Source organism: Rattus rattus, chromosome 13, assembly GCF_011064425.1.
Source record: "Rattus rattus isolate New Zealand chromosome 13, Rrattus_CSIRO_v1, whole genome shotgun sequence".
Classification (NCBI taxonomy): Eukaryota; Metazoa; Chordata; class Mammalia; order Rodentia; family Muridae; genus Rattus; species Rattus rattus.
In genome coordinates this window covers 69836199-69856642 of record NC_046166.1, presented here as the reverse complement: position 1 = coordinate 69856642, position 20444 = coordinate 69836199, and the positions used below count along the sequence as shown (strand labels likewise).

The 20444-nt window shown below is 49.1% G+C and overlaps 1 protein-coding gene across 3 annotated transcripts in view; it reads left to right on the top strand.

Moving 5' to 3' along the window:
- Fbxo25 (F-box protein 25) overlaps positions 1-19742 on the top strand; it is a 30522-nt gene extending 10780 nt beyond the window's left edge. Inside the window, exons 4-11 of one of the 3 annotated variants that reach the window (XM_032918575.1) lie at positions 159-208; positions 3743-3835; positions 6864-6957; positions 9744-9928; positions 10578-10757; positions 14773-14916; positions 18118-18144; positions 18719-19742. In XM_032918575.1, coding sequence (XP_032774466.1) covers positions 159-208; positions 3743-3835; positions 6864-6957; positions 9744-9928; positions 10578-10757; positions 14773-14916; positions 18118-18144; positions 18719-18808 — 863 coding nt within the window. In that variant the 3' untranslated portion in view covers positions 18809-19742. Of the gene's footprint in view, positions 1-158; positions 209-3742; positions 3836-6863; positions 6958-9743; positions 9929-10574; positions 10758-14772; positions 14917-18117; positions 18145-18718 lie in introns of all 3 variants that reach the window. The other 2 variants (XM_032918574.1, XM_032918576.1) reach the window with 2 other exon arrangements.
- Positions 19743-20444: the final 702 nt, after the last annotated feature.

Below are 20444 nucleotides of genomic sequence, written 5' to 3'. Positions count from 1 at the left end.
AGGGAACAGACTGCATGTTAACACGTACCTAAGCAGAAGCATCTCTCGGCTGGGGCAGGGCGTTAATGTTGTTAGCATGTCCTGTCGTCACAGTGGCCCTAAAATGCTGAGGTTGAAATGATTTGCCAGGTTTTAAAGACGTTTCATCTTTGTTCTAGGTTTTTATCGTGAAAAATGGATCTATGTCCATAAAGAAAGCACAAAGGAAGTAAGTGTGCCGTTAGAAGAGTAATGTATTGTTTCTGTTGGATATGTCACAATAATTAATATATTTCACTAGCAATGCGAGGTTTATAACTCACATCCTAACAGATGAAAGCGAACACACACACACACACACACACACACACACACATGTACACACACACATACACACACACACATACACTGTATATATGACGTCTTTTTAAAATAGTGATTACTGTTATGCACATGTACTTGTGTTCATTGGCAAGTGTATGGCTGTGCACTGGGGATGTGTGGTATAGGCATGCATGTGGTGTTAGATGTATTTGAGGTACATAAAGCATGTAGTATGCTTGTGTTCTATGATCTGTGTGATACATAAAGCATGTAGTATGCTTGTGTTCTATGATCTGTGTGATACATAAAGCATGTAGTATGCTTGTGTTCTATGATCTGTGTGATACATAAAGCATGTAGTATGCTTGTGTTCTATGATCTGTGTGATACATAAAGCATGTAGTATGCTTGTGTTCTATGATCTGTATGGTACATAAAGCATGTAGTATGCTTGTGCTATGTGATGGATATGTGTGGTATGTGCCTGTGTGAGGTATGTGCATAGATACGGCGCATGCTCTGCACCTCTGAGTGCTATATGATCTATTTGTATTTATGGTGTATGTGGTGTGTATTTGGTATGTAATACACATGTGATATGTGCATGTGTGCAGTATATGGCATGTTTATGTAACATGTCTGGCACACATGAACATGATACACAGTTCATATTTGTGATATGCTTGTACATGGACAGTGTGTATGCCACACATACGTGTGTTAGTGGTGTCGTACTGTATGTGATCCATGAGTTTGGATGTATGTGTACTTTTGATCCTCATGCATCTCTGGGTCAGCAAGGGTAGATCCGCTGGGTTGGATCCATGTTCTGTCCATGGGAGCTGCTGTTGCTGGTGACAATTTTCCTTTATCTCGTGTTTTGGGTTTTACTGATGTGGACACCATGACCAAGGCAACTCTTTTGTTTAATTTTTTTTGTAAGATTTATTTATTTTTATGTCTATGAGTATACTGTCACTGTCTTCAGACACACCAGAAGAGGGCATCAGATTCCATTACAGATGGTTGTGAGCCACCATGTGGTTGCTGGGAATTGAACTCAGACCTCTGGAAGAGCAGCCAGTGCTTTCCAGAGCCATCTCTTCCCCCAAGGCAATTCTTTTTTTTTTTTTTTTTTCCTTTTTTTTTTTTCGGAGCTGGGGATCGAACCCAGGGCCTTGTGCTTGCTAGGCAAGCGCTCTACCACTGAGCCAAATCCCCAACCCCCCCAAGGCAATTCTTATAAAGGACGTTTACTGGGGCTGGCTTACAGGGTCAGAGGGTCAGTCCATTATTATCAAGGCAGGAGCATGGCAGTGTCCAGGCAGGCATGGGGCTGGAGGAACCGAGAGTTCTACATCTTCATCGGAAGGCTGCTGGTGGAAGACTGGCTTCCAGACAGCTAGGACTATGGTATTAAAGCCCATACGCACATGACACACCTGTTCCAACAAGGCCACACTCCCAATGGTACCACTCCCTGGGCCAAGCATATACAAACCAATGCAAATGCCCCTGGGCTCCTCCTTCTGTAATACAAAGTGATCATGGGAGCTACACTGAGGTTGGCTCTGCAAAACACCGTGGACTTTTATCATCTGCATTTGATTGCTAAGCTGATGAGCCCTTTTATGAGTCATTCCATAAACCAGTTGACTACTACGTGTCTCGTGTTTTTCTGCTTAGTTTTAAGTAAACCCAGTTCCTTTTATAGACCACGAACATCTGCATTCGCTTTATTTTACATCTGCTGAGAAAGAGAAACTAAGGGTACAATTCACATTACACAACTATGAGGCTAGGATTAGCTAAGTGTTCCAGAAATGTTAGTATCTTTTTAAAAAAAATTACCACTTTTATTTATTCAGTGTGTGTGTGTGTGTGTGTGTGTGTGTGTGTGTGCGTGTGTGTGCGTGTGTTACACTTACGTGTTATGGTAAAGATGTGGAGGTTTACCTGTAGCACAACTTGTAGCTTTCTCTTTCTACTATGTGGGTCCTGGGGCTTGAACTCCAGTTGTTAGACTTGGTGGCAGCACCTTCCCTGATTATGTCTTTAAACCATCTCGGCTTCTAGAAGGTACTTGATTGTGGCAAAGAAGGCTTACTTGGTGATGGTTAATGCCCTTAAGTGATTGTAGCAGGAGTCCAGTCCTTGACATACACACTACTGAATGACTGCCAGAGCTAATTGTACACAGCCAGCTCGGTTAAACATCTCCCCTCCTTTGTGGACCGTGTGTGTTCTATCTGGGAAAAGCAACAAGGGAGTTTGTTAGGAGACTGCCAGGGCGTCCCGTAGCCCTGTGGGATGGGGTCTGGCAGACTCACAAAGAGCTCGGGACTAGCCGTCTGTCTGTGTCTGGTCCTGGGCCGCCTTCTCCATACCTGGTAGTGACCCAGGCGGCTGAGCAGACAGGGGCTGCGGTACACTCTGACCTTGTTCCATGGGAGCGAGTCGTCACCTCACAGGGGTGCTCTCACCACCACAGGTTTTTCTCCTTAAAAGTGAGATGCACTTCAGATTGTACTTCGCACTCTGTCCTTTGCTCCCCACAACTCCACAGCAGTGCTCGGCGTGCAGCAAATGCTGAGAGGACACGGGTATCAATGTTCTGTGCGGATGTGTGGGTGGTCGTACACATTAGGGCCGCTCTTAGAGCTCTGTGGTTTCCCCACGAGGTCAACACATTTGTTGCCGTCTCTGCTGCTCCTCTGCAGCCCAGAGCGCCTTTTTCTAACCCAGTCAGTCGTCCACGGCTCCTTACTGCCCTCCAGCCATAACTCTGAATGGAAAGCTGTGTGTTTGTGTGTAGTTTACGTATCTCAGATGCAGAAGGAAGGTTTTAAGATCTGTCCTGACCCGAGGTGAAATCTGTACAGACTGATACGAAAACAGAAGACATTTCAGACAGAATGGCAGTACATTACTTAGGACACTGAAGAGAAATTACCTCCGTTTCATTTTTGATTCTCAGACCTCTGTATCTCATTATAGCAGTCGGCTCTTGGGGTGCTCAGCTCTCGTGATCCCAGCCTGTAACCAGCTGCTGTCAGACCTGGGTCACCTGAGCACATCCCCACCAGAGCAGTCAGCGCTCCCCGCAGAGACGTGCTGCTGAGCTTGTACAACACCACATCCCCAGGCCGCCTGTTCACCCCACCTTGTCTCCAGCCACAGAAGGCAGACTGGTGTTTCAGGAAGACTACTGTACCGGCAGTGTGAAGCACTACTGTGCCCCAGGCCTCAGTAACACACAGTTGGCTTCCATTAGCACTGCTGTCTTTTGCTCCATTCGCATTTATAGCTGACATGGGTTTTAGAATGAATACAAATGCCTTTGGTTAGAAACTTCTGTACCCTAACCGATATCGGCTGTTCACTCGTTTTACTTGGCTGGCTGGCCGGCTGACGTCCCTGCTTGTCTGATGTCTTTTAGAGGCATGGCTACTGTACCCTGGGAGAAGCCTTCAACCGCCTAGACTTCTCCAGTGCGATCCAGGATATCAGACGGTTCACTTACGTGGTCAAAGTAAGTGGTTCTTGCAGAAGCAGCTTTGATGACTCTCGAATGACTAGTTTGAAGGTTACAAGTATGAGATATTACATAAAGGGTCACCTGTCTATGTACAGAAAGGAGAGGGACAGCTCAGGAGAAGACGGGAAGGGGGTTTGCAACACTGAGGCCACAGTTGCAAGTCCCAAAGGCCACAGGAACTTTATTTATTTATTACAGGGCCTCTTTCTTGTAAACCCCTCCCACATTTGGGCTCATGAGGATCCCTGATGAGTCCACATGCGTGTTCTACTTCTCTTGAATGAGCCTTCACTCAGAACGAGCCTCAGCATGAGGAACAACTGGCTAATAGACAAGAGAATTTTACACACGATAGAACTGCAGAAAGTCTCCCAGCATTGCTCTTGGCTTTTGAGAAGTTTCTGCCTTGGGGATCTTCAGAAGGGAGCGGTCTTTGCTGCATTAGCCCACTGCAGTTTGCTTTTGTCTGTGGCTCATCCACTTCACTGCACCGTAGGTAAAGTCCAGTCAGGCTTCATACTGGATAGCCCATCCCTGAGCCGCTCTGAGGTACTTACTGCCTGCTAGGCACTTAGTGTTGTGGCAGGACGGAGCTGTGAGACTGGGTTGCCCTTGGCCTCAGCTAGTGAGACGTGTAATGTGGGACCCTAGGCAGCACTAGTGGGTAGCAGGAGAGGCAGTCGCGGCGCCTTCTGGCGCCCAGTGTACATGGGGCAGTGGCTCCTGAGCTCCTGCAGGGCATCTGTCTGAGCGCCTCTGTCCTGGGGATGGGACTTGTTCAAGGGTGGAGGAGTTAAGTCTCCAGGGAGGACACAGGCAGCTCTCACAACACCATTACTGCTGCCAGCTCCAAAATACTTGTGTAAATAATCTTCTTCTACAAAGTAGACGTGACGGGCCCTGGAGAGATGGCTTAGCGGTTAAGAGCACTGGCTGCTCTTCCAAAGGTCCTGAGTTCAAATCCCAGCAACCACATGGCTCACAACCATCTGTAATGGGCTCTGAGGCCCTCTGCTGGTGTGTCTGAAGACAGCTACAGTGTACTCATATATAATAAATAAATCTTAAAAATAATACAAAACCAAAAAGTAGATTTGACTTACTCTGTTTTCTAAATAACAAGTTTTCTTAAAGGAGTGGTACTTATACCTGTTCAGAATATAATTACCCCACCCTGCTGGCTGGATGTCTTAGCTTCTTGGTGCTGTGATGAAACACTCTGACAAAAGCAACATGGCGGATGAAGGGTCTTGTCTGAGATCGTAAGGAGCTTTGATGTCCTGCTCACTGTGGTGGCAGCCCCGGGCTGGCTCATGTGTCCTCAGTGGTGGCAGCCCCTGGCTGGCTTCTGTGTCCTCAGTGGTGGCAGCCCTGGGCTGGCTCATGTGTCCTCAGTGGTGGCAGCCCCTGGCTGGCTTCTGTGTCCTCAGTGGTGGCAGCCCTGGGCTGGCTCGTGTGCCCTTAGTCTTTTTGTTCCTTCTACATTGTTATCGTAAGATGTTGTTGGGTTTGAGCAAATGCTCTTTGTGTGTTTACTGAGAGGATTATGATTTTTTTCCTACTCTGTAAATGTGTATTCGGCTGACTGGTTTCCCATGAGACATGACTCTCGATTCATGTCAGTAATCTTGAGTGGTGGTGCAGGACTTGACATGCAGCTGGTTTCTGTTTCCTGAAATTGGGCTGGGGGCAGATTTTAGCACAGTTTGTTGGTTTGATTTTTTTAAAAAATAGGTTTTTTTTGTCCTGTAGTGCTTGTTGTTTTGTATCCTAATTTGCTTTTGGTATTGATATGCGAGTGTCTGGAGTACGTTTGGAACGCCTCCTTCCCTTCCTGGAGTAGTTTGAGAAGTGGTATTGGTTCTTCACATGTGTGGTAGCACTCAGCGGCACAGCCATCTGACCCTCGTCACGCTGCCTTGGTCTTGCGGTCCATTGTCCGTCACAGGTCTGTCCAGGCTCTGTTTTGTTGCGAGGCATTCTCAGGCTAAGATGATAGCAAACTATGTTGTTCCCCGACACAGCGCTGTGGAAGGGAGGAGAGATCAGAAGGTGGCAGGTTTGCGGCAGACAACTGACATAGCTGGATGTCTCCTCTGAGGCCTGAGAGGGCGAGAGAGTCACGTAGAGTTACATTACAGACGTGCCCTTAGAACAAAAGAACGTAAGCTGGCCTGAGTTGTGAAAGAGCCGTCCATGGGGAAAGAACGAGGAGCTTGTATAAGCTGTAATGACGTGTCAGAATTACAGCCGCACCTCTGTTACATCCGTGCGTGCTAACAAGTTGGTGAAGTAATGGTTTCTAGTTTGGGTCAAAAAGTACATCCCAGCTCCAAGTTACTCATAGTAAATACTGAATGTAGGAACCTGAAGTCGGGAAAGATGGAGTGGGAAATGACAAGTAAAAATGGAAAGGAAAGGAAGCGTGGAAGGACGCAGCCCCTGTGCAGTGCCCGCAGGGCTCAGTGCGTACTGGACGGTCGTGGGGCTGCAGGAGGCACGGGCATCAGGATGAGCCCTTGTCTCTACACCACTGTCCGCATTGCTTAGACACTCACAGTGATCTTTCTCGGTTCCCTAATTTTCTACAGTGTGTTTGAAGTGATACCGGAAGAGCTTGACCGTGACATTCTTTTTAAATCTCAACTTGGAAGGAAGGGCCTGTCGATTTCCCTATTGTCTAGTCAGCTTTCGACAGTGGGTCAGGGCATGAAGGAGCATGAGGAGCCTCTGTTAGCGACCAGCATCCCCTACAGCTGGGGGCTGAGCATTTATTCATCTCGCGGGCTACAGCAGACCTGGGAGATTCGTGAGCAGCACAGAGAGCAGCCTTACTTTCCTCAGGCGCTGGAGTCAGGTCCCCACAGCACACAGAGATTGCAGACCCTTCCTGACTGCTCACGTGGGTGCATCTACTCTGTCATCCAGCGTGTGACCTCACACTGTCATCCAGCGTGTGACCACAGTGTTTCCGTAGTGAATGGATTTACAGACGGCTTAGCGTTTCTCTTCTTTCTTCAAGCTACTGCAGCTCATCGCGAAGTCTCAGTTAACCTCTCTGAGTGGAGTGGCACAGAAGAACTACTTCAACATTTTGGATAAAATCGTGCAAAAGGGTAAGATTATTACTGGAACGTTTGTTGTCTTTTTAAAATAAAGTATTTATTGATTAATAGTTCACAGAGTAGACAACCTGGCCATTTACACAATTCATTAGTTCTTAGAGCAGCATATTTATAGGTGTGGGAAACCATCTCTGATGTTAACGTTAGAACATTTCCACAGTTACATGCTCTGTTGGGTTGTATTTGGTTCTGTCGCCCTCTCTCACCCGTTCTTGCTGGCTAGTTTTATGTCAGCTTTATGTCAGCTAAAGTCATCTATGAGGAGGGGGCCTCACTTGAGAAGATGCCTCATAGGATCAGGCTGCAGGCTGCCTCTAAGGCATCTTTTAAAATTAGTGACTTATGGAGGAGGCCCAACCCATTGTGGGTGGTGCCATCCCTGGGCTGATGGTCCTGGGTTCTGTAAGAAAGCAGGCTGAGCAAATCATGAGGAGCAAACCCGTAAACAGCACCCTCCATGGCCTCTGCATCAGTTCCTGCCTCCAGGTTCTGCCCTGTTTGGCTTCCTGTTTGGACTTCCTTCAGTGGTGAACAATAATGTAGAAGTGTAAGCTGAGTAAACCCTTTCCTCCCCAGGTTGCTTTGATCATGGTGTTTTATCACAGCAAAAGTAACTAAGACACTTGCTGGCCCCTTCTTCTCCCGGGTCCCACTCCTACTTAGACAGGCAGCCATAGCTGCTGGGTGTCCATGACTGCAGTAGCAGCCATAGCTGCTGAGCGTCCATGACTGCAGTGGCAGCCATAGCTGCTGGGCGTCCATGACTGCAGTGGCTATGACGTGTCCAGAAGGCGGCATTTCATCGCACTCCTCCCCATCTGCTGGGGTCTTACAGTCTTTTCATTTAGGTTTGGGCACTGAATGGTCATGTCTCCTAGTCCCCTGGACTGGTGAAGAGTCTGTATTAACCTCTACTCACGCAAAGATAAGCCTCTCTGCCCAGTGAGAGCAGCACTAAGCTGTGGGCACAAACAGTTTGACATGTCCATCTAGCAAAACTGCATAATAGGTCTGCCCTGCCGCTGCCGCCACCCCCCCCCCCAGGGCCTGTTATCTTTTGAGCAGGTTTATAGTACCAGACTTGCATTTCCTGCCATGCAAACGCTCCTATCCAGTCAGAGAGGAGTTAGTTGCCCCCTCTCCCCCATGGAGCAAACGCTCCTATCCAGTCAGAGAGGAATTGGTTGTCCCCTCTTCCCCCATGGAACAAACACTCCAATCCAGTCAGAGAGGAGTTGGTTGCCTCCTCTCCCCCATGGAACAAACACTCCAATCCAGTCAGAGAGGAGTTGGTTGCCTCCTCTCCCCCATGGAACAAACACTCCAATCCAGTCAGAGAGGAGTTGGTTGTCCCCTCTCCCCCATGGAGCAAACACTCCAATCCAGTCAGAGAGGAGTTGGTTGTCCCCTCTCCCCCATGGAGCAAACACTCTAATCCAGTCAGAGAGGAGTTGGTTGTCCCCTCTCCCCCATGGAGCAAACACTCTAATCCAGTCAGAGAGGAGTTGGTTGTCCCCTCTCCCCCATGGAGCAAACACTCCAATCCAGTCAGAGAGGAGTTGGTTGCCCCCCTCTCCCATGCCATTATTGCACCTGCAGCACCAGAACTTTAAAGAATAAATCTTAACTGGAAACTTGGTGCAGGGGGAGGGCCTTCTCTGACACCAGGCCAAAAGGTGTGTCTCTCCAGCAGCTAAACCTTGTACTCCAAGGAAAGAGCTAATCCCAGAGAGGCCCAGTCCTACAAAGATCCTTGTCCTTTCATGGTTAACCAGTCATATTTCATTCAACCATTGGGTTCTGTAATCTGTAATGATTGCAGCTTTTTGACTTAGGTACCATTCGAGTCATACTTCTCCTTTTATTTTTATCTTTATAGAATTATTTATTATATGTATATAAGTACCCTGTAGCTGTCTTCAGACACACCAGAAGAAGGCATCAAATCCCATTATAAATGGTTGTGAGCCACCATGTGGTTGCTGGGAGTTGAACTCAAAGAGCAGTCAGTGCTCTTAACCACTGAGCCATCTCTCCAGGCCTCCTTTTAATTTAATATACTTACCTTTACCCTTTAGTGACTATAAGTAAAGGGAACTTTCTATTTTATACCACTAGCATGTACACATAGAGTAATTTGTGACCCTGAGTATGAGCTGTTTAAGTCTCCTTACCATAAGTGAAACAGAAAACCTACACTGACTACTTTACAGGCAAAATTGTAGACTCAACTAAAGGTTTAGTCAGGTAGCATTTTAGAGCTTTGACAACTCTTATTAACAGTTGTGATATCTGAAAAATGATGCCACTTCTAAATTGCCATGAAATGAGATCCCTGGTTTTTAATATGATAAAGTACATACGACATAAAATTTACTATTTCCAACAATTTTCAGCAAACTGTTCAATAGCTGCACATTGAGGTGTGGCCATCAGTGCACCCGTCACCTGTCACCCGTCACCTGTCACTCGTCACACACTGGCTTTCCATGTGCTAGTCCTCCTCCCACCCCATCATTGCATCGTGCCTGCTGACTGAGGGACTTGTGTACACAGGGTTCCACGATGCTCTGTTCCCCTCCTGTAATCGGCTCCCTCCCACGTCACACATCTTGTGGGAGCTCATGACACAGGTCACAGTTTCCTTCATCCCCTAGCTTGAGTTCTATCCCCATGTGTGAGGGGATCACGCTTTGCTGTGTTCTTCTCTCAGACGTTTGGGGTATAAACCTAGATAACTGTTAACAGGATTCCCTGCTTGGCTTTGTTTATTTCAGTTCTTGATGACCACCAGAATCCTCGCCTGATCAAAGACCTGCTCCAAGACTTGAGCTCGACCCTTTGCATCCTTGTCAGGGGGGTAGGGAAATCAGTGTTAGTTGGGAACATCAATATTTGGATTTGCCGCTTAGAGACGGTTCTCAACTGGCAGGAGAAGCTGCAGAATCTCCAGATGACTAAGGTAGGTTTCTTTTTCTTGGTTTGCTTTTGGGTTTTTTTTTTTTTTTTTTTTTTTTTTTGAGGCAGGAACTTGCTATGTATCTCTGACTGGCTTTGTAGACCAGGCTGGCCTTGAACTCAGTGATCTGCCTGCCTCTGCCTGTGGAGTGCTGGAGTTAAGGGTGAGCAGCATCACGCCTGAGCTAAATTTATTTTTGTGATACACACATGCTAAGTGGTCAACGAGGAGAACGTTTGGATTTAAAACTAGATACAAATAAAGCTGGGGAGAGCGTATAGACCTGGGCCTGACCCTCGATGAATCAGGATGTAGACCCCCTCAGGACCCTTTCTCCCCTTGCTGTCACAAATCATGATTAATATCGTCAGCAGTTCCACATTTCCCATCTACCATTTTCTAGGTATTTTCTAGGTAAAATAGAGCAGGGACAGGCATGTCCAAGGGCAATTTCCTGAGCACAGGGAAATCGCCACGTGCCAGCGCCTGTGAGACCACCCTGCATAGCAGTGAAGACTGAAGTGGCCATCAGAGCACATGGCCTCTTCCCTGTAGTCACGCTGAGGCTGCCTCTACAGCATGGCCATTAGTTTTGTTGAAGAAAAGCCACTGTGTTTTCTCGACTTGACACCGCCGTGGTTCCTTTTAGCAGGTAAACACGGGCCTCACACTCAGTGACCTGCCCTTGCACATGCTGAACAACATCCTGTACCGATTCTCAGACGGCTGGGACATTGTCACCCTGGGCCAGGTAACACCAACCCTGTACATGCTCAGCGAAGACCGGCGGCTGTGGAAGAGACTGTGTCAGTACCACTTTGCTGAGAAGCAGGTGAGTGTGGACAGCTGCCTCTGGGGCTCTGTGGGTTCTTCTTTCTTCCACCCTCTCCACCTTCCCGCCCTCTGACACTGCGTAAGAGAGAAGAAAGGATGGCGAGGGAAAGAAAGAGATCCCTGAGTAAGGTCGGGGGTGGGGAAGGGGCAGCGTTAATGTCAGACTACTTCCTGCTCATTGGGGGTGTCCGGTCCCTTGGGGCAAGTGCGATCTTCACCAGCAGGATATCTGCTTTCTCCTGGTTGTTGTTGTGGTGGTGGTGGTGGTGGTGGTGGTGGTGGTTACAACTATGTAACAAACAGCAACCAACACCACCCACCCACCAGCCTCCAACCAATAACCCAACCCAATCCCCCATCCCCGCCACTTCTCAGGGGTCTTAGCATTTGTACCCTCTGAAAAGCCCCCAGAATTCCAGACCTTACACAGTCGCAGAAACTACCGGCAGCTGGAAAAAAATCACGCCTGTGCTAGAGCACAGGGCAAATCATAGTCAGCTGCTGTGGATAGTCTGAAGCAGCCCATGTCCCACACTCGGATTAAAATAAAACCATATTCCCACAATATTTCCATGTTCTTTAAAGAAACTAAAATCCCAACTACAAGTGTGTCGTTGGTCCCTTGAGTCAGGTCAGCTGGTCACATGCTTGGTGCTCAGATGAAGTTGGGGACGACGTGGACTCCATCCAGAGACTTGATAGTGTCCTGAAGTTGCTTCTGAATTCTGTCAATTACGGGGCTTATTTTTCATGTTGAAAAGGAATCAATTCTAAAAGTGGCCTAATAACAAATAACTAGCTGGGCTGTATCATACCTCCTGGGAAAGGTTATGGTGACTCCTACCTAGTGAGTCACATTCTGCTGTGCCCCTTGTCCCGGAGGAGTCAGTGGATCCTTGGAGGAGTCAGTGGATCCTTGGAGGAGTCTGTGGATCCTTGGAGGAGTCCGTGGATCCTTGGAGGAGTCAGTGGATCCTTGGAGGTGTCAGTGGATCCTTGGAGGAGTCAGTGGATCCTTGGAGGAGTCAGTGGATCCTTGGAGGTGTCAGTGGATCCTTGGAGGAGTCAGTGGATCCTTGGAGGAGTCAGTGGATCCTTGGAGGTGTCAGTGGATCCTTGGAGGAGTCAGTGGATCCTTGGAGGAGTCAGTGGATCCTTGCAGCTCCCGTGCTTCCCACTTGGTGGCGCCATCTTGGGCTCCTCGGTGTCTTGCTAGTTAATTCTCTTGCTCTAGAGTGAAGTCCCACGTCTACTCTTCTGCAGGCATTCCTGGCTTATTGCATAAGGCAGGACCTATTTCATACAAGGCTAGGAAGCGGCAAGTGACACACTGTCTGTCTTGTTGATGTGGGTGGGACTGAGATACGGGGCATTGTGAACAGTAAAATTGTGCCACCCCATGGCACATATGGGCAGGGTAGAGAGCAGGGCCCGTCTGAAGGAGGAGTCAACAGTCTTAGCCACATTCGAGATTCCAGCCAGCTTAGAAATCCAGTGAAGCATCCGGAGCACAGGGCACCGCTTAAATGACCCTCTGGGTCTTGCTTGAGAGAAACACTGGTGTGGGCATCAAAGGCAGTGGTCAGGGATGATGTGCATGTGCAGCCAGGACCCTAGGAGAGTCCTAAGCAGAGCCCCGAGGAAATGCCTACAGGGACCCAGAGCAAGTCCACGGGAGCTCAGGAAGCTCTGGGTTCTCAGGCAAGAAGCAGCACGGTCAGGAGGATGCAGACAGATGAGCGTAAGTGGTCCCCTGGACTGGGGTGTGCGTGGCTGGGGCTGAGAGCTGCTACTCGCAAGATGCTTGGGCTACTCCGTCTGAGCGGGATGGGCTACTCCGTCTGCTGCTCCCGGATCCTTAGCCATCCTGTCTCTGCCTACCCTTCCTGACATCTTTCTCAGCTGGCGACCGTGTTTGTGCTTTCTCTGTTTTGAGATTGGATTTAAGTTGGCATCAGAAATGCAGGAGAGACTGGATAATCTTTTGGAGGAAAGACTTAGAGCCATGGACAGAATGAGGAATAAATGTCTGTCTGGGATGGGCCTGTGCATCACACACTGCTCTGGGTCCTACCTCCAAGGATACCATAGGCAAGGAGCCAGGGCTCGGGCCGGTGTTCAGTTATCCAGACGTCACACACGCCTTCAGGATATTAGCTGTTCGCTTGTGAGTCCTGGGAGGTCCTTGATGAAACAGTGTAGAGCTTAACGGTCTGTCTGCAACAATAGTCACCTTGTATAAGAAGTCTGATTAGAATTTGCTGTTGGCACCTACGAGTGCATCTTTTGGTGCATACTTTCTTGACTGATTCACAAAACTGAACCTGTGGGATGTTATGGGTCCTCCATGAGCGGCCGACAGCAGGCCCCTGGGTTCTCAGGATTAGCGGTAGCTTATGGTCAGGGTCAGGCCAACCGTGCAGGTTAGGAAGCACCTCAGGGAAGCTGGAGTTTGCGTAGGTCCTGGGTTGGCCGTCCCAGGTGACATCAGAAGGAACCGCTGGCAAGATGGGTTTGATGTGAGCAGCTGGTGCAGATATGGGACTTGAGTAACAAAAAGACCCCAGCTTCTTACGTAGAAGAAAAACACCCGGGAATGTGGGCGTTCTGCCTGTGAGCACTGTGGGCATGGAACTGAGGAGGGGAGAGAAGGCAAGGCAGAGGTATTTTTGTCTTTAGAAACTCACGTTTCCATGGTGCTTAAAGGACGTGGAAATTGCTATCACCAGGCCTGTAATTGGCCCTCTGCTCCTCAGACTGTAGAGGTAGCGTCCCTCATTGGCTCCATTATTACTTCCGATGGAAGCCTAACAGGTGTGGCTGATTACATGGTGTACAAGTGATTGTTTCCAGTAATAAGAAGCAAACATTCCTCAAAGCCTAGCACTCTTAGACAAGGGCATCTGTTCAAACGAACAAGGACACACCTGTCAGCACATGGTTCCCGTGTATGCAGGCCTGACCTAGCCCTGGGCTTCATTCCTTCATGGCCCAAATGATATTGCCCACACACTTCGGTACCACTTCATTTAGATGCTGCCCAGGTTGTGTCTGTCACTGTGCTTGGTTTTGGGACACCATTGTTACCTCAGGAGCCTTGTACGTGTTGGCTGTGGTCTCAGCCTCCCTCTAGCCCAAAGCAAGCCCTCATCTACTGAATTTCTGGGTCTGGCTGTATAGTGTGAGTAGATTATACACCAGTCAGGCTTTTGTGTCCCCACCTCACCCCCATAATGCCCCTCAGGATGTATCTGCAGTAGGAAGCAACACTTCGTTCCTTTGGGGACCAAAGAGTCCATTTTTTGGATGCGCCATGTTTTGCTCACCCATTCATCTGGCCATGGACAGTGGGTTTCCTTGTATCTTGTGGCTAGTAGGGTTGTTGCTGGGGATATCCGTTGATGAGTTTGGGTGCAGACGTGTTTTTCATTTCTCTGAAGTAATTTCCCAGTGGTGAAATTACAATTCTCTTGCTGTGTTTAATCCCTGGAGAAATTGCAGTGTTCTATGGCAGCCATATCATTTTGCATTCCTACCAGAGTATACCAAGCTTTCGATTCCCTCCGTCGTCCTCAGCACTTGCTATTGCCTGACTTTCTAATTATCGCCATCCCAGTCAGTATGAGGTGGCGCATCCTTCCCCTTTGGGGGATTGCCATCTCTTCATGAGGACATTGCTCATTTGTGGGTCCTGGCAGTGAAAATGCCCTTTCAAGTCCATCATCCATTGTCGTTAAGAAGTGAGTTTTTTGTTTACCCTGCATCCACATCTCTTATTAAATACACGGCATCCTCAGCTGTCACAGACCTCCCTCAGAGCTGCCTCATGGCTGCTTGCTGTCACTGTAGGAACACCATGATTTGCTTGACTTGTTCCTCATTGATTTTATCCAAGTAAGTTTAACTTCAACCTTAAAATGTTTCGTGCACTGTTCTGCTTAAAAAAAAATACATACCTATTGTATATTTTAGAAAAATCATCAAATAATTCTGAGCAGAATTGTCTTTTCTAGTTTTGTAGACATTTGATCCTTTCAGAAAAAGGCCATATCGAGTGGAAGCTGATGTATTTTACGCTTCAGAAGTATTACCCGACCAAAGAGCAGTACGGAGACACTTTGCACTTCTGCCGACATTGCAGCATTCTCTTCTGGAAGGTAAGGACTTGGGATGTGAGGACCAACTGTTCATCCGTGTCTTAAACAGGAAGGTGAGAAGACAGGAAATAGTACCCGTGATGGGAGCGTTTCTGAGAAGCATTCCACCGGATACTGGGAGCGGACGTGGGGCGTCCATACAAGACACTTGTATTGTAAGGCCAGCAGTGTAGAAAGCTGGGTGCTGTGCACTTCTGAGTGGAGGCCCTGCCCTAGCTACAGTGCCCATGCCCTCTCAGGACTGCCCGCAGGGCATCAGGGCCAGCCTTAGCCTCTTGTCTCAAAGCCGGGTTCTTAGGTAGGCGGTAGGGCCGTGGGACTCACATGCTCAGAGTGAGTGTGCAGACCTAACAAGACTAACTTTTACACCCAAAGGCTGATCCTGTAGTGAAAAGCTTAGGTGTATCTGAATGGTAAGTCAGGAGCCCTTCGTCCCAACGTGCTATATTGAAATCTCACCACCCATTTTGTCTCTGGTTACAGTAGTGTGTTTCCCATAACCAGAGAAGAGTCCGTGTGTCCCTTCCTTCCCTGGTAGTGGCTGTAATGAGCTCAGATGGCTTGGCTTTACCTTTATCTAAATTTGGGACACAAGGCAAGCTCTTAATTGTTGGCAAAGGACAACTTTAAATGGTTTCATCTCAAACTCCATTTATAGCCATATAGCCTTTATTGTGGTGGCCCAGAGCGAGCAGAGGAGTGAAGCTGAAGATGTTGCCACTGTCATCTCTGTTGAGGACACCAAGGAGAGTTTGTCCTCCCTCCTCAGCCTTGGTTCTTTTCTTTCTGAAAACCAGAAGTGTGTGTGAAGTGTCTTTGCAGCAGGCCAACTGTTCTTTAGAACACTTTCTCTTGAGAACAGGGTCATCTTACGCTCAGTTTGGCCGCAGTTCTTTGCTGAGGTCAGACATACACAAAAGACAGCCCGCTAGTGTTCCCTCCTCCCCAGACGTGGAAAGGGAGCCCCACGTTGGCACCCGAACCCAGCAGGATTCTCTTTATGCTCAGCAGCTCCTCCCAACGTTCTCATGCAGCATCCTTCTCACTGGATGCTCTGGAAGACGAGGGCCATCTCTGCCCCAGTCAGGGTGGGTGAAACTGGTGACGTTCAGTGTGAATCAATACATCTAGAAAGGGCTTCTCCCTGCCTCCCAAGGTGATTTTGTACTGTAGAAAATTAAACGTATGGATACTGTATGGGGTGGGGGAGAAACAAATGGGATCGAAGGCTGATAGCTGTGTGTGATACCAGGTTTTCTTGGAATAGTATCTTAAAATATTTGATGCTTTTCCTACGTGCTAAAGGAAACAGCAGAGAGAAGGACGCTTGCCTTCTCTACCGTCTCTGCTTTGGGCGGTGTAAAGTGTGCTGCTCAGGTTGCACGGACAGGCAAGTCTGGTTACTTTTAACTGGAAGACGACTTTAAGTCTTCCGAAAAATCGGCCTGCGAATTTCTACTGGCCTCACGTGCCATAGTGGTCACAGGTCAGAACAGTCACTAAAGAGCAGACTCTGTTGGTCTGGCCGACAAGTGGAGGGAGGGAGGTACCAGGCCTACCAGGCTGTGTGAGGCTGCAGGGGTCAATGTTAGCACAGCTTCCCCACCCCCATCCGCCTAGAGGCCCTGCTGCTTTGAGGGTCGTTTTCTAAGCTTCGGTGTGAGATGTAAGGAAGACCACCTTTCTTAATCCCCAAAGCTGGTAGACGGCTCCTCTGCCGAGGTATGGCACTGTCCAGAAGCAGCTTCCTTCTTGGGAGAGCATGGGACACAGTCAGGCGGGCTCAGGTGACCAGTGAGCTAGAGTGCAGCAGGGCGCAGCCTGACCGGTGGAACTGTGTTGCGGCTTTGAATGGTACCTGCTGTTAGGTCTGCCTTAGGTTCCTGGGGACACCGTTGACTGAGGCACACAGGGGCCTTGAAGTCTATTAAGAGAGGTGGGAGAGGGGTGACGGGTCCTCACCTGGCCCTGAATATGGTCAAGATTCACACTATGGCTGAGCTGCATCTTGTCTTGTGCCTGGCAGGTTCCACAGCGACCACCTGTCCTTATGGGGACCCTGTGCCTTCTCCCAGGCCGGCTTCTCATTGCTCTGCTTCCACTACACTGGGGTGATGTTTCTTCGTTTTCCCAACCCAGGTTACGAGCACACTAAGGTGGCCAGTCAGGGTGTGCATACCTCTCTCTGTCCCTACTCAGTTTCCCGATCCAGTGAAGCCTGTCAGAAACTGTAGGCCAAGAGGGGTAGGGGAGCTAGGATGGAGACTTGGCCTCTCTGCGTACCTTTCTTGTCTCGGTATGTCAGTAGCTAGACACTTGTGGTGATGCTGAGGTCTCTGTAGGCAGGAGAAGCGAGCCTGACCAGAGCAGGGACAGGGCAGAGATCGTAGACCTCCTCACCACCGTCCTCATGAGCGGCCCCCTGTGAGCACAGGCGAAGAGACGCACACTGCGGAGCAGGGAAAGACGGACTCTCCCATTAGAGCACGCAGCAGCAGCCAGCACGGGGCTGCCGGCCGTACAGAAGCAACAGCAGACGGTGCTGGGCTGCAGGAAATGGGGCATCCCAAGTGGATGTCGACCTCGGGGTGCATGTAGTTTATAGTTAGCTGCATTGTCGTTCACAGAGCAGACCCCCAGGACAATGAAAAAGATGACGGGCTTTCCCCAAACAATCTGGTTTCCCCCCATAGAAATATGAGGACTGTTTTATATGTTTTCAACAAATAATTGAGTGTATGGCCTTCCAGATGGTCAGTTTGGGAACCTTAAAAGGAAGTGGAACTGTTTCTCTTGCCCTGGGTTTTCTTCCTTCTTTTTTATTTTTATTTATTTCTTGAGACAGGTTTTTTTTTTTTTTTTTTTATTTGTGGCTCTAGCTGGCCTGAAACTCTGAGTAGGCCGAGCTGGCTCTGATTTGTAATTCTGCCTTCCAAGTGTCGTGAGGCACTGGATCAACGGCCCTGGCTACCAGAGCTGGCTAGAGTACGTATTTAAGGGTATAGATATGTGGTGTCCAGCAGTGCTCCCTCTTTTCATAATGTTTATAGTACTCAGAATCTAGACCCATAATGCCTTAGTTGTTCTCACAGATGTAGCCTCACAGCTCACGCCGAGCTCACCCAGCTCCGTCTAACCCTGACTTCTCCTTCCTTTTCCTCCCTTTGCTGCTCCCTTGCTGACTGTCTCCACGGTGTCAAGGACTACCACCTTGCGTGGTTGTTGAAGGTACTTCCTGTGTGCTGTCCCATCTTGTGCACTGTCCTTGCCCTGTCAGGCGATGGCCGTGATAGCAGCTCTCGCTGTCAACCAGCTAGACTCCTCCCAGAAAGCTGACTGAAGAGCCATGCACGCACCCCAGGGTGGTCTGCTGGAGGCCGGAGAAGCAGCCCCAGCCGCACTGAGCCTTTCCAGACGGCGAGAGCTTTTTCTTGTGTTACGTCTACAAAACCAAGCACAGCTGCTTGGTTTTCGACAACACCGACTCTGCACACCTGCTGTTGAGACAGTGCTTGCCGGGTGCCTCCATTTCTGTGTGTGGAGGGAGAGTACTTACCCACCCCACCCCAAGCCTGCAGCAGGAGGAAGGACCAGGAGGCAGGATGTGGAGGGGCAGGCCAGGAGGAGCAGCCTCGTGTCACCTGTTAGCAGTCCTGCCTGGGGCTACCCAGGAGCGGATTCCCAGAGAAGCCGGCATTTGTTTGGCAGTGGGAGGGGTTGGGATCCACTCAGCAAACTACAGATTGTGTTCCTGTAGCCATCTAAGAATGTGCTCTAACCCATGCCCTCGCTCTCTCCTCAGGACTCGGGACACCCCTGCACGGCGGCTGACCCAGACAGCTGCTTCACACCCGTGTCCCCGGAGCACTTCATTGACCTCTTCAAATTCTAGTGGTGCCCTCAGCCCTGCGCCCCTGCCCTCAGCCCTGCGCCCCTGCCCTCAGCCCTGCGCCCCTGCCCTCAGCTGTCCCTTGTGCTTTCTGTGTCGTGTGGTTGCTGTGAGTATTCTGTGACACAAGCGACGACAGGCTCGGTGGCTGCCTGTACCTGTGTGGCCCTCGCTCGCTTCTGGAGAACCTGACAGGATGCAGAAGATGCCTGGGCAGTTGTGTTCCGTCAGTGAAGGGGAGGAGACCCCCAACGCCATTTCTACTTCTTTCTCGAGACTCTTCTCAGCCTATAAAATCTGCAGTGTTGTGTATTTCTAAATATGGATCAAAAGGAGTTTTGGGTTTTCAGCCCCGTATCCCGTGCCGAACTGACATGAACAACAGAGAGTGAGCTTCTTGGCTGTCAACAATCGTTTCCATCTTACCGTAACTGGGATGAAGAACAACACTTGGTCCTTGTAAATACTTTATGCAGAATATTTATTTTTCTTAAAAGGTATTTTCACGACCCCAGTGGCTGTGCCCAGATGAGTCCTCATTGAATACAAGATGAACCCAGGAACATGCGTGGTACGCCCGGGCCACACTGCTGGGTGGGGCTGCGAGCTGGTTGTACCGTCCATAGCCAGCAGCACTGGCCCTGCGTTTCTGGGAACCCCGGCCATGAGGCCTTCATAGATCCAGACTTGGGATGTGGGCTCCGAACCAGACCAGAGCCTCTGCCAAGGAGCCGGAAACAACCTGGGGAGGCTGAGCGCCACACGTAGACGTGACTTTCATGGGTAAAGTAATAAACCATGTTTATCTACTGATCAGCGTCATCAAATTCACACCTAACCGAATGGTATCGTCTTTAAAATGTGCTGTTTTATTTTAAAAATAATGCATGTGCACTTTAGAACTTTTTGAAAATAAAGATACGTGAAAGTTACATAATTCTTCTGAACAGCTAACCGTGCTTGCTAAAAGGATGTTCAGCATTGCCGCCCAGCCGTGGTGGCAGCAGCAGATGGCTGTGCACTCCGTCTTCGATGGAGTCAGGAGCCCCAAACTCATCCTCTCTTTAAACTTCCTAAGCACATCAAAATCATAACTGCATGGCTACACAGATCAAAAAATTCACTTTCCAGTCATATCCTCTGTCCTCGGCTGACACAACAGCCAAGAACAACATTTGTAGTTGCCAACCGAGTCTCTGTGGCACAGTGCAGATACCCAGCCTCCCCGGCACACTAAAGTCAGCATTTCTTAAAACCATAAACGGTGCCTGCTGTTCATAACCAGAGGATGCAGTGCTGAGGACCTGGTCTCCATTAGAACCACATGGATGGAGCAGCGTTTGTGCAGCAGGCCGGGTTTTTACACAAGTTTTTTAATTGGTTTATACTTTTCTTGTTAGTGTGAGTGTGTATGACAGGCAGCATAAGGGAAGAGAGGATTGTTTGGATTCACAGTGTTGGGGGTACAGTCCACTGAGGCCCAGGGAATGGCTGCTGGCCGTGTGGTCAGGAAGCACAGTGAGGCATGCACATGTTCTTTTCGCTTCCTCTTTCTAAACAGTACCAGTTCTTCGAGAGTTTCATGCACCGTATCTGGTCCTGTTCGTTCTACTGTTCAGTCCTACCCCAGCTCCCACAC